Source organism: Amphibalanus amphitrite, unplaced genomic scaffold, assembly GCF_019059575.1.
Source record: "Amphibalanus amphitrite isolate SeventyFive unplaced genomic scaffold, NRLGWU_Aamphi_draft 001619F_arrow, whole genome shotgun sequence".
In the NCBI taxonomy this organism is placed as follows: domain Eukaryota; kingdom Metazoa; phylum Arthropoda; class Thecostraca; order Balanomorpha; family Balanidae; genus Amphibalanus; species Amphibalanus amphitrite.
The window spans coordinates 63,416-77,712 of NW_024883112.1; the positions used below are offsets into that span (position 1 = coordinate 63,416).

At 45.8% G+C, this 14,297-nt stretch overlaps 2 protein-coding genes across 2 annotated transcripts; both read right to left on the bottom strand.

The window, feature by feature from the left end:
• Positions 1-1,505: 1,505 nt before the first annotated feature.
• Positions 1,506-2,159, bottom strand: LOC122374204 (cuticle protein 19-like). The gene has a single exon (XM_043352814.1). It carries the CDS (start codon positions 2,157-2,159, stop codon positions 1,506-1,508), a length of 654 nt encoding a protein of 217 aa, XP_043208749.1.
• A 3,489-nt stretch (positions 2,160-5,648) lies between these two features.
• On the bottom strand, positions 5,649-6,302 carry LOC122374205 (cuticle protein 19-like). The gene has a single exon (XM_043352815.1). The coding sequence runs from the start codon at positions 6,300-6,302 to the stop codon at positions 5,649-5,651; it is 654 nt and encodes a 217-aa protein (XP_043208750.1).
• Between the last annotated feature and the right edge of the window lie 7,995 nt (positions 6,303-14,297).

A 14,297-nucleotide genomic window follows, 5' to 3' on the forward strand; every position in this document is an offset into this window, starting at 1 on the left:
GAGACCGGTTAGTAGGGTGCTGTGCACAAGTCTGTTGGAGGTACATACGTACCCCCTCGCGATTTCGCCGTGCAAGGCCTACCCTCTCCCTCGCTCCGTTGTCGCCCCAAAAGGCGTTATAAAATGTCGAATGTATCGTTATAACTTTTAATGTTATAAAATGCCGTTATAATGTCGTTATAAAATGTTAAAAAAAAAACAAAAATGACCCGACCTGAGGTCAACGCAGGCCGAAAGCCACTTTTTTATTCTCGCATATGAAAGACAATTGATTAGGCTTTAATCGTCATCAGACAAAACTGCAACTTTCAGTGGTGAAAATATCAAGGTCACTCCTCGAAAAATAGGTCAAGAGGTCACGTGATCAAAATTTTCAACAATTGAAAATCCGAGATAGCCAAAATGTTTGTCAGTTGATTGCGAGTTGAACCATGTAAAGTTTTTAGCATATAAAACAAATAGTTTCTGAGTTATAAGCCGCCAAACATAGGGTTGCAGCGCGACCTCCAGGAATTGCCCGAGGTCGGAAACCGTTGTTCGAAGAAAAAAATCCTTGCCTCGGAAACCGTTGTTCGAAGAAAAAATCATTGCCACAGCTGGCTTCCCCGCCCATCACAACCCATTACACCAATTTTAAGCAAAAAATAAAATATGAGGATGTATGTACGGCTTTGGTCGATCAATCGTGGAATGCCACTGGTAACATATGCCCCCCCCCCCTCTAGGGCGAAGTTGACTGAGACCGCCACTGGGGCGCGGGTTAAGATGTTACCCCAGCGTGTATGCCCGTGTTCCGGGTGCTTAGGTCCCTGTGCTCGCGCGCGCTTAGATGCCTGCAGACGCTGACTGTTCTCCGTGTTAAGGTGACCTTTCTTCCCAAATTGCTGATACCACGAAAATGATGATTGTACAGAGTCTGCATTCATCCCAAATGCTTTGAAAGGGAAACCGATGATGTCGGTTGACATTTCCCCAATCAGAGACTGGGTTCTGTTGGCATCACAGCTGATTCCTATCCATTGCTGGACGGTTCGTCTGTGGTGCGCTGCACTATCATGTGGGCCTTGGAAAAGTAACGATTTATCAGGGCTGAATGCAACTAGAAGGATCCGGTTTTCACCATTCGTTATAAAATGCTAACACCGTTTGTGATGAGAATGAAAAAAGTGCGTGCAATTACTGGTATTTGTGTTTGCCAGAGGCACTTCCATTATTTGACAGTTAACCCTAGTATATGCAGTATATCCTTAAATGCCAAAAACAACTTCATGAATTAAAAGATGTGCTATTTCGTATATGTATTAAACAAACAACGTGCAACGTGCAAACATACTCAAAACGGACAAACACACACATAAAACATTCACTCAGGTTGCATGCTGAGGATTAGATTGCTGCGCAAGACCTCATATTTCACACTGTCTTAGACGCTGTGCCGTACTGAGTCAATAAATAAGAATAAGGAGTAACACAGCAACCCTGGAGTGGGCCCGTCTGTCTGAACATTAGTGGCCGTACGCCAGCGTGTTGAGTCCAATGGGACGGCCCACAAGGCCCAGCCCGGTCTTGGCCACGCCGATGGGCCTGCCCACCAGGCCCAGGCCGGCTCCGGCACCAATGGCGCCGATCCTCTTTCCGCCGAGCAGGCCCAGGCCGGCTCCGGCGCTGATGCCGCCTCCCAGCAGGCTCACGCGCTTTGTGGCGATCAGAGGACGCACAGCGGCCACCTTCTTCACGGCGCCCACACCGACGCCTCCAATGCCGTAGCCGCGAGCCACCTGCGGGTGCTGGGCGTAGCCCTCGTAGCTGACCTCGGCGTTGAAGCCGCTGTATCCGTCGGCAACGTACTTGACGATCTGGGTGCGGCCGTCGGGCAGGTTGACGGAGTACGAGCCCTGCACGTTACCGGCACCGTCCGACACCTCCTGTTTGGCGGCCATCGGTCCGTAGTTGGGGTCATCGATGGCGTACTGGTACTGGTACGGCCGCGGCTCGGCGTAGTCGACGGCGACGGCCTTGCCGTAGCCGACGGCCTTGCCGTAGCCAAGGCCACGGCCAGCCAGCGCGGGCACGGCCAGGGCGCCGGTGCCGGACAGGATGGGGCTGATACCGCTGGCGGCGGCGGTGGCCACCAGGGCTGCTACAATGAATGTCTTCATGGCGGAGCTGGTTGTGAGCGACTGGAGCGTCTGGTGGCGATACGAGACGAGCCGGTTACTTTATACCGGGCCGCCGCACCCCGCCCCGCCCGCGTCACCGACCATGGCACCGGTGCGTGATACAGTTAAGTCTTGGCGACAACCCGTTCAAACCGAACAGTAATACATAGTAGGGCTATTTTCTTTTGCTATCTGTTATCATTGCATCTTACAAAGGAGTTGATCGTACTGCTTTAAAAAATTAGCTGGGACAGGGATGCAGGCAATTATAGCCCCTTCTCGTGGCGGAGCTTCGACACCTTTTTTATTTAATTTGAAAAGAAAGTGGCAAAGCAATCGAAGATATAACTAGTTAAATTCGACAGATTGAAATCAATTAGTTATAGCCTGACAAACCTAAGAAAGAACAGAGTTAAATCTCCTGAATCACTTTGCACGTGTTTTGATCACTGAAGTTCGGACACAATTTATGTGAGGAGCTTTGAGAAAAATATTAACGGGTATTTTTAGGCAATGTTAACCGGCGCATGACTGGTGTATTTTCCATAACGGAGTGACTGAGGGGGGGGGGCTCTCCAGAGCCCCCTCCTATCTCCAAAACTACTGGGCCGATCGTCAAAGTTCAAACGGCATCTGATAGCTCTGGAAAAACTGTCGAGCGAAACCTATTTTTATTGACCTCGAGGTCACCGATGACGTCACAGGTCAGGTCAAAGTAAAAAATTATCAGCATTTTTGCTTGTTCACAGTTTAGGCTGTGACCGCCGGCTGACAAGTCTGATCAGGCTTATTTTTGGTTTACGCACTCCTTGATATATATACCTTAGATACCCTGAGGGTAAAACTTTTGCTTCGAATTTTTCAGGTCAAGGCCAGGTCCTCCTAGGTCACAAAAATTGTATATCATGTATCGGTCACGTGACGCATGTTTTATAGTCCGTTTTACTCGAAGATTTCAAACACAATGTCGTCTGTGTCATTTGAGGTCATTTTCCGCTGAATTTACCGGAGGTCAGGTCACTTTCAGGTTAGAAAAGGTCAAATTTTCAAAATGAAATTTTTCAATGCAGTGTGAGCTCAGGAACACGATGGTGTCATTTATGTTGCTGTTCAATGTCAAAAACGTACAAAAAATGGTTTCGAAAAGTATATAATTGTAAAATTTTGACAAAAATGCAAATAACTTGGCTATTTGTGAAGAAATTGGGCTTAAACATGCTAGAGTAGCTTATAACTGTGTGTTCTATCGCATACATTCCGGCTTTAGCAAAATTCAAAAAGTTTTTGAAAAATATATTTGCTGTAGTTGAAAATGCACGTGTTTCAAAATGTTAAAAATTTCGAAAATTCGAGATAGCAGTTAATAGCTACTTATAATTGTAGTCCACTCATGCAAAGAACTTGGATCTAGCTTTAAAACTGAGCTCTTGAGAGCGTTTGCCGTGATTCAATATTATGCATCAAAGTGGGCCGACATGACGTTTAGCTGACGCTATTTACGGCCAAACTGTTGTTCTAGAAAGCTGAAAGTTTAACACAAGGTGTCAAATTGATGCCGCTGAAGGTACCTACCGCAAGTTTCGTGTTGATCCGTCAAACGGTTTAGAAGATATTGCCGAAAACCGGGAGGGGGCTCTATAGAGCCCCCCCCCCCCCCCAGTAATGCGCGGGTTAAGGCACTGGCATCACTGGCAGTTGCACTTTAAATCCATGGTTTTTTAGGTTTGACAAACTATTGGCATTAAAATTTCATCTCATACAAAGCTGTCCAACCGGATATGATAGGTGTCCGATGTTCCATCGTAAAACGGACTAATATGTGACGGGCAGGCGATAACATTTCATTTTCACACTCTCGGTCATGGAAAAGGGTGGATGGGAGGGACTACATGAAACCCTCTTTTCGTGGATCGCGTCAAAGTAATGGTGACAGCATCCCCTGTATGAAAAGTAGAATGTCCTAAAAATTAAGTGCCCTGATTTTGCTATAGGTACACTTTGACGCATTTTTTGCTGCAGTTTTTTGAAAAAAGTTCAGTATAACTCACCTCAGGTCACCAAGTCACAAAAGTTGGTAGGTACACCGTCACCAATGAGGGTGAAATTGGAATGGTAGGTATTTTTGCAGCATGCTAAGTATATTTTGATTGCACTCAGTCATATACCATGTGTCTCTGGCACGATCATAACGATACAACGAGTGATTTGAGGTCGAGTCATTGTCTCATTATGTAGGTAAAAATGTCTTGGGACCTGACCTTAAGAAAACGCCTGTGGGCGCTGTTGCCAGTCTCTGAAGGGTATATTCTTTAGGAACGAATACAAGTCTCAACAAGAATGACCGCGTTAATGTTGCTTTTTCGCGTTTCTTCTGAAGCTTTTCAATCTTTCTTGCAAGTGATTTTTGCCCAGATATCAGTTCAAAGAGAAGATAACCAAGTGACATTTATACGAGTATGCATGATTCGATGTTTCAAATAAACACCGCTATCCATTTTCAAGATAAATATTGCGTATAGCATGCTTCACTCGATCCTACCAAGAAACTGCGTTTGTAAGCTTCAGTTTGTACTGACTTTGCAATGCATACATGGCGATATTAAAATCCATGTTTGGGCGAGCACTATTCCCTACATATGTTACTTACATCAATACAAACATTCAATGGACGATTGTCACATCAGTCACACCAATGAATACCTAACTATACTGCATAGCACAGTAAGGTGTTGGTTTTATTGAAATTGTGACCTTAAACTATCACGCCTGATCCATGGTCACTGGCCAGGGGTAAATTTCTCTGTGGGATCATGGTGGATCGACCCCGAATGCATTTAACAACAGAGACACTGTGCGAATTCTATTGAATGTAGTGTCCATGCACAATAGGCGTTTTCACAAGTACAAATTTGGTTTAGATTAGATGCAGCTTTGGTGCAGATTTGGTCAAATCAGGTTCAGATGTTTCTTTAGAAGTTATCAGTTTGCGCTAGACAGCTGCTTAAATACCTCATTTCTCAAATTATCAGACAATTTTTTCGATAAAAACACAGATAAATTCATGATACGAAGATATTTATTGTAAAAGAGATTTGATGCAGATAGCTGCATTCGCCAGATAGCCCGTCGTAAAAACGGCTAATGTCGAAGTTGAATGCCAGGCTGCTAAAAAAGGAGAAGAACAATTGAGGCAATACATTGCTGGTGCCTCTTCACTAACTTCCGGAAAAATCCAAGCCCTGTACCCATACGAATAGAAGTCAAAAATTATATATCATAAATATATTGAACAAACAACGTGCAACGCGCAAACATACTCAAAACGGACAAACACACACATAAAACATTCACTCAGGTTGCATGCTGAGGATTAGATTGCTGCGCAAGACCTCATATTTCACACTGTCTTAGACGCTGTGCCGTACTGAGTCAATAAATAAGAATAAGGAGTAACACAGCAACCCTGGAGTGGGCCCGTCTGTCTGAACATTAGTGGCCGTACGCCAGCGTGTTGAGTCCAATGGGACGGCCCACAAGGCCCAGCCCGGTCTTGGCCACGCCGATGGGCCTGCCCACCAGGCCCAGGCCGGCTCCGGCACCAATGGCGCCGATCCTCTTTCCGCCGAGCAGGCCCAGGCCGGCTCCGGTGCTGATGCCGCCTCCCAGCAGGCTCACGCGCTTTGTGGCGATCAGAGGACGCACAGCGGCCACCTTCTTCACGGCGCCCACACCGACGCCTCCAATGCCGTAGCCGCGAGCCACCTGCGGGTGCTGGGCGTAGCCCTCGTAGCTGACCTCGGCGTTGAAGCCGCTGTATCCGTCGGCGACGTACTTGACGATCTGGGTGCGGCCGTCGGGCAGGTTGACGGAGTACGAGCCCTGCACGTTACCGGCACCGTCCGACACCTCCTGTTTGGCGGCCATCGGTCCGTAGTTGGGGTCATCGATGGCGTACTGGTACTGGTACGGCCGCGGCTCGGCGTAGTCGACGGCGACGGCCTTGCCGTAGCCGACGGCCTTGCCGTAGCCAAGGCCACGGCCAGCCAGCGCGGGCACGGCCAGGGCGCCGGTGCCGGACAGGATGGGGCTGATACCGCTGGCGGCGGCGGTGGCCACCAGGGCTGCTACAATGAATGTCTTCATGGCGGAGCTGGTTGTGAGCGACTGGAGCGTCTGGTGGCGATACGAGACGAGCCGGTTACTTTATACCGGACCGCCGCACCCCGCCCCGCCCGCGTCACCGATCATGGCACCGGTGCGTGATACAGTAAGTCTCGGACGCTGATATGTGCATATTTGCTCAACCCTCTTCCCGCCTTCCAATGACCGACCGTATGGTAATGTGTTGTCCTCGTCGGGCGTCACTCATTAAATGGTGTCATTGCATCCTTCACTCAGGTAAACTTTTGATCCGTAAGGGGCATTCCACGTCAAATCGAACAAAAATCGGCTATTTTGCACCTTATCATCAACGATTTCATTATAAATTTGTGAGCGAGTTCCTGTGTGGCCCCGGACATTACATTGATGTTTTTTGCACCTTCTGACCACAGGTCTTCTAAATATAGGGCATCAAATTTTTACAAAATGTTGCATCTTTATATTTTTGAACGACCATAACTTTGGTTGTACTTGTTTGATTTGAATGAAATAAACCTTACTGTTTAGGTAATTTCTTAAGCATTTGTTTAGAATTGCACCTACTTAACCCTCGCCCGCACATACCATTTTCCCATCCTAGAACGCACATGGGGGGGGGGGTGGTTGCCACCCCCCGCGCCATTTCGTTCCTGTTGGAGATAGAGCTTAGCAGTAAAGACCAAAAAGATTCTTTGGGAAGAGACGAATCCAATGATACCCAGTTTTACCTTCTCAGGTCAGTCATTGACCTTCCAGGTCAGGTCAAACTAAATAATGTTGCTGTTTTGGGTCACCGTTGGATATCAAGTGCGCTGCTTATCAAATACCTATGACGATTCTGTTTTCTGGTGCCAAGCCAGCTAAAACCTAGTCACACTATCCGACCAGAATTTTGCTGCTGAGGTCATTTCAGGTCAAGTTAGGTCAAGGTCAATTATATGTGTTTGTATGTCTGTGTGTGTCTGTGTGTATACTGATGTGTGCACCGATTGTTTTTGGGTCCATATCACATATCATCATGATCTGAGAAACTTTTACCAAAAATGCAGTCAAAAAAACTTCACAAAAAGCAAATTCAGCTTGCCTAAAACGCAATTATCTTAGATGACCTAGGTTGACCTTGACCCTGACCTTGACCCCTGCACATCGTCGAACAACATGTTCCATGATAGGTGGGAGGTAAGACTGGCAAAAAAGGCCGAAATCAGGGTGTCAAAAGCTCACAAGGCCCATGACAAACGCAAGATGTTGAGAATTGGCCATTTGGGTCATGACATGACCTGAAAAACAAGGTCATATCTCCGAAACCAAAAATCACAGAAACTTGAAATTTTCAGTGGACATCAAGAAAGGATAGACAAGCAGCTATACGAAAAATCAGCCTTCTAGCTCTAAAAATGTTAAAAAAAATCTAGCTCTAATCTAGCTCTAAAAATGTTGAGTGCAGAGCAGAAAGACTGCCTGGGGGGGGGGGGGGGGTGGCGAGCACCCCCCCCCCATGTGCGGGCGAGGGTTAAATATATGACCTTGAAATTTGCTTAACTCTGTTCTTAAGCACAAATATTGAAATAGCAAAAAACACGTCACCTTCGATTTGGCTCATTTTCATATATTTTATTGCCTACCATATTCTTAACAACCTGTGAAAAAATTAGAGTGGGCCATTTATAAGTTTTGAAGAAAATTGCACATATGCAAACGTATGTTAGCACGCGCAGTGGAGGGGGAAGAGGGAATTTCGCCCACCCCTCCTGTTTTTGGCCAATATCTCATAAGATTAATGCGAAATTAATTATGGCTACCTGTCAAGAATTGAATTGGACATCTCATCGTGCAAGCAATAAGAAAATCGGTTCACAACTGTTCTAGTAATAGCGGTGTAAAGTGAACATCCTGTCGCCGCAACGACGCGGCGACTCGGCAGCCGGCGCCGACCGCTACGCGCCGCCTGAATTGTAGACTGTGCCGGGACGGAACGGAACGGTTCCGTCTTTACATCGCGCTTCCTACCGCTGATTACGTTCGATTCGCGTCAAATTTTGTGAGAAGACTAAGAAATGTACAGGCAATCTTATGGTGAAAGAGTTTTGAAAATCGGTTGGTAAACAATTGAAATATGAACGTGTAAACACAAAATTGTGATTGCTGCGTTTCCCGCATCGGCCGAGCCCGCCTCAGCCGGCGACATGTTACTCTTAGCAGGCCTCTAACTGCCATATTTATTATTGGATTAACTAGAAATTCCCCATACATATAAAAAATGTATGTTCTTTCGTATAGTGAAGATCAAAAGACGTGAAGATATCGTTGCGTGATAATGTTTTCGTTGAATTTACTTCATGATGCATTTCCACACGGCTCAAAATTCACCGCAAAATACCGTTTGCCTGAGACACTTTTACTGTGGAACGTGAATGCTTGACTGCGATGACTATGCATTTCCATTCTCGCAGAGTTTGGGATATCACTAATCAGCAATCATTCATTTCAGAAAGTGTACACAAGCAAGCATGTCTTGACTTTGTCTTTCAAGGTCACGCGCGGTTGCGTGATGTTGATGCATGAAAACGGCGTTTGCCGCGAAAGTTATGAATGGCCCACTCCAATTTTTCACAGATGGTTAGGAACATTGTGACGGACATAATTTGTAAAAATTACCCAAATCGAAGGTGACGTGTTTTTTGCTATTTAAATTTTTCTGTTTTAATTCAAGGTCAAATGCATTTCAAGGTCACTTCAATTTAATTTTATAATTAAAAATCAAAGCCTTATCAATTGCCTAAAAGGTCCTGTTAATATCATTTTGATACCGGAAAAGGAACCAGAGTTATAGCCATTTAAAAAATTGATGTGTGGCATTTTTCGCTATATTCGATGACCTATATCTCAGCGATACGTTATCAAATTTCGAAAATATTATACGTAACTCAGTTTTGAACCATGCCCAGTCTGCCTACAAATTTTCAGAAAAATCGAAGGGGATGACGGATTTCGGTGTTTCATTTGACGTGGAATGCCCCGCCCCGTAAGTATCAACCTCTTCGTGCTATGCAATGGTAACAGCATAGTGTAATAATAAATAACAAGTGAAGACACTTCACCAATTTATAATGCAAACTCATGTAACAACTTTTCTTCAGCTGGGAGTGGGCTATGTACAGTTACTCCTGCTTCAGTATGACGTAATAAAACGTCATAAAACGTCACTTGCTGAATCTTTAAACGCTATCTTCAGCCTATATCATCGTCTTCCATTGGTGTAGCTATGACGAGCATTCTTATTTTTCTGAGGTGAGGTCACTTGGCGTGACCTGATGACCTGACCTAGGGCGACTTGGGTCTGAAATTTCTACAACATGTGCGGAAAAGATGCACAGACAGGTGTACCAGCGCCGCTGTTTTTGAGATATCTGCAAAAAACCGCAGGAGGGAGGGGGTGTTCAAACACCCCCCCCCCGGCCCGGCGCGGGTTAAGATCGATGGCAACCCTCTGAAACCAATGGCGCTCTTCTAGAGTACCCGGCGCCCCTCTGAAAATCACATTTGCCCCAATCCGAGACAACTGAGACCCGAGACCCCAATTGAGGCTACAGTCGCCGCACCCAAGCTCAAGGCGCCCCTCCAGAGCGTCCGGCGCCCTGCTGAAGGCAACAGTGGTCCCATCCATGCCCAATGGCGCCCCTCAATGCCCTTCTAAAGATCACAGTCGCTCCATCAATCCGAGGTCGCTGGCGCCCCTCAAGAATGGCGCCCACCTGTACCGGGACTTCAGTCGGCCCATCCTAGATCAATGGCGCCCCTCTGAAACCACTGGTGCCCCTCTGAAAATCCCAGTCGGAGCATACGAGATCAATGGCGCCCCTCCACTGCTGAAGGCAGCAGTGACCCCATCCAAGCGTTGCACCCCTCTAGAACACACAATGCCCTTCTGAAGATCACATTCGCCCTATCCGAGGTCGTTGGCGTCCTCCAGTAGTCACTGACGCCCATCTGAATGGAGACTTCAGTCGCCCCGCCCCATTCAAGATGGATAGCGCCCCCCTCCGAAACCACTGACGCTAGGTAATTATTTGACAATGGGGCATTCTCATCGACACCATGGGCTCTTTTCAAGATGCAGCAGCCAGGCGGAGCCGAGCTGGATACCGCCCCTCAATGCGACGCCGCCGCTTCACCGTACCATGCCACCCCTCAATGCAAGTGGTGCCCCTCAGCGCAGTGCCGCCCATTATTGCGATGCCGCCCCCGCCTAGCAGTGCGGTGCCGCTCCCAGCGTACGCGTTTTTTTTTTAACCTGCTGGGGGTGTTTGAACACCCACTTCTAGCTCAGCTTGTGGGCCACTTCGAGACACGCAGTAGGCGGCGTTCGAAAGAGCGTCAAAAACTATTACAAAACTACTTGGATCATTTTGGGTAGGTCGAACTGGTTGGTCACCACTTACCAGAGACAACCGAAAAGCAAAGTTCGTCGATTTTGACATTTTTCGACAAAGGCGTGCATAAGTCAGGATTCAGAAAGAGATTGAGCTACAGCGCCGCAGCAAATCGCATTCGATAGCTCTTTCTTATTATGTAGTTATCTCAGATTTGACCTAAGGTAAACGTTATAGCCTCAAAATATACGTTTGGGCGGATTACGTTTATCTTATCTGTAATACTTTTTGGCTCAGACCTGCAAGAGATTACTTTAACCGGCATCGTGTTCCATTTTTCGAGACGAATCAAATGAACTAGAATTTGACATTAAAAGGGCTTTTGAGAATTTAACCTAAGGTGAATGTCATCACCTAACCGGGAAAGGTAATATTGCATACCTATTAGTCGATCCGTATAGTCGAGAAGGAAAATAACTGTATAAGGTGTTTCATTGCTCTAGCATATCTCTATCAAAAGTTATTGTCCAAAAACTACTGGAGACCTTTCATGACCTGAGATGACCTCAGTAACATAAAGCTCACATCACGAGTGCAATTTTCCGATTAAATGTGTCATATTTACGGATTTACCTTTATCCCGATGTTTGAGGGTGTTTTCGTTCAGAAGAAGAGCATTTCAACTTTCTCCCATTAACCCGCGCCGTGCTGGGGGGGGGGGGGGCGTTTTTACCCCCCCCCCTTAGGTTTTTCGCGAATATCTCAAAAAACGGCGTCGCACAGCGCCGGTGTTTTTTGTACACATGTTCATAAATCTTTTCCACACATCTTGTGAAAATTTCAGACTCGGGTCGTTCAAGATCAGGTCACCAGGTCACGTCAAGTGACCTAAGACCTTACCTAAGAACAGTTTAAAGGCTCGCTATAGCTACACCGGTTGAACGATCACTTTTGAAACTTTCAGAGATTGATAAGACTAACAATATGTATAACACGTTTATCTCAGACGTTTGATTTTGGTGACCTGAGGTCAGGTAAGTTTTGCGACCTCTCCATTATAAGTCAACGTGAGAAAATTGAAATGCGCCTCTTTTGGACGAATGTCGTTCAAAAGCCTCTAAAACATCGGTTCATAGGTAAACATAACACACTGAATCGGAAAAATGCACCTGTGACCCTTCTGTGTGCCCTTGAGGTCATCTCAGGTCATGAACGGTCACCAGCAGTTTTTTTTTACTATAACTTTTGATAGAGACGTGCTAGAGCGATGAAAACACGTCAGATGTGTTCAGCTCGATGATACGGACCGACGGATATGTAGCATGACCCTTTCCGGTCAGGTCATGACCTTGACCTGAGGTCAAATTTTCAAAACGACTTTTCAAGGTCAACGTATAGTTCATTCCACGCGTCCCGACGGGAGGAACACGATGCAGGCAGTCTAGGGATTACGGGCGAATGTTCGGTGAGATCAGCTGGTTCCTATGGCGCTTATTCAAAGTCGATCATGCACACTCACATAATCAAAGGTCGCCTTTCGGCCGAAGACATCCTTTACCTTCGTGCCACTTTATGGGACAGTCTCACGCCTAACCCATCTGGCACACATACAGTCATGCATGTCCACAAGTAGGGGCTGCGCGCACTAGACATCGAATGGTAAAGGTGATTTATTGAGAAAAAAAATCCTGAACGTATGTCAGCGTTCGGTAGCCTCTGACTGCAGTCACTACTGGTATGACAATGAGTTGGGATCTCATGGTGGATCTCATGGTCTTAAATGTTCAAGTCTTTCCTTGATTCCAAATTAGGCAATTAGTCGCAGCGTGAATCCTACATACGTGCCTTCTGAGATTCTAAGTACGGCCACCCCGGTCGACCACAGGCTGCAGCCCACAGGTCACTTTGGATCAGTGAGTGAACCTGTATATTTTTTCCAAATAATAGAGATTGTACCAATCGATCAACGTGTTTTTAGCTGTTTTGAATTCACATGGATGCGTATTTTGAGAAGAAAATGTCCGTAGCCTGGGCTCGTTTCCTCTGTTTTCATAAGTTTAGCTCGAATGTTTGAATGGACGGATTGACAGAGCTGGAGCCCACGTTGCAGAGCTTGTTGCGTAGACCCAGGGGGCGACACGGCTATTCGCGCAATGTATTCAATTATGGGCCGCGCGGGGCCTCGCGATGACGCGGCTGGAGGCAACTGCTCAGCGCTAGAGTTCTGCACGGCTGCAATTTTCCACAGCCTAGCCGCTCCGCAGCCATGGCTCCACAGCCACAGCCGCCCACAGCCGTGGCAAACTGTGGGCAGCCAGCCGTCAGCCGGCCGTGGATACTTTCAATGAAATGCTACCAAAAAGTATATAATAAGTTGTTTTTAGTTGAAACATATAGCCAAAAGCACATTGCAATGGGCTATAGATTCTCAAGCTCATGAAGCGTCATAGGTTAAGTGGTTGTGTATCTGGCTTTAGGCCGAAGGCCTGAAGCCTGATGCGCAACGCATGCCTACACAAGCCCTTGCAAGGGGTTAAGAAAGATGGGTAGGTAGGTACCTACATCAACAGAAAACATAAACAACGAACCAGAATGCAATGTACTAGCAATGTACATTGCACTAGCAATGTAGACATCTAATGCCAAATCCTGAAGCATGGTTGTGGGACAGAACAACAGACCCTGATGCTTTTCATTATCAATGTTATATGGAAAATGATACTGAAGTTGATGGACTGTCAAACAGTGATTGTCTAGTCAAAACTCTTGCAATTCTTTCTTACCTTGCATATTTTCTGGGGTGTGATATGCCAGGCTTGAAGCAGCCTTCTGAGCCAGTCTCAAACTAATTTGATATGCAAGGCATCAAAACACTAGTGAGCATCCAAGAAAGAAAAACATTCATCTATTTTGATTTTTCCAAATAATGATCTTCGCTCAAATCCCCAAGGCCGTGCGAGCCACAATTGCCTCTTTCAATCAAAAATTTTACTTGAGTTTTTAATGACGTCAATAGCAAAGAAGTGGCAATAAATTGTTTTGTGTCACTATAAACAGCCAAAAATATTATAATTTATAAATGATAATGCTATACAGTTAAACACGTGCTCTCAAACAAAGATTAAGCATCAAATTTTTACATTTTCAGAAGAAGACGTCATTTTATTAGTAAAGTCAACAGCTCGCGTAAGAAATATTGTGTTCAGGGTTTTCACCGTCATGTGAATTACGTGTTCAGGGTTTTCACCATCATGTGAATTAACCGTAAGTAAAGTTCATGCTCACTTATAATCTAATTCCATTAGCTTCCTTAATCAGCATTTTCTGTTAGCGGTCACTCACACACCAGTTAGAACATAAAGCGCCAGTTTTATATTATGTAATTGGACTTGCCGAAAATCCAGAAATACGTCTAAGAGTTATTTCAGATAATATTTTATGAAGCCTTTAGATTTCTTTTTCTATTACCTGAAAGAATTATTGAACGCTCGTCTTCATCTTCAATAGCTGTAAGGTGCTCTCCTAATGACCAGGTGAGATTGATTTGAGAGGGATGTGACAATGCAACATGTTGCATTTTCTGAAACTGTCAAGCTCTGGATGATGAAGGAACAATTGGTACCTA

Bases quoted from the DNA above. Each gene is read 5' to 3' on its own strand.
- LOC122374204 (XM_043352814.1), bottom strand. From the start codon at position 2,159: ATGAAGACATTCATTGTAGCAGCCCTGGTGGCCACCGCCGCCGCCAGC.
- LOC122374205 (XM_043352815.1), bottom strand. From the start codon at position 6,302: ATGAAGACATTCATTGTAGCAGCCCTGGTGGCCACCGCCGCCGCCAGC.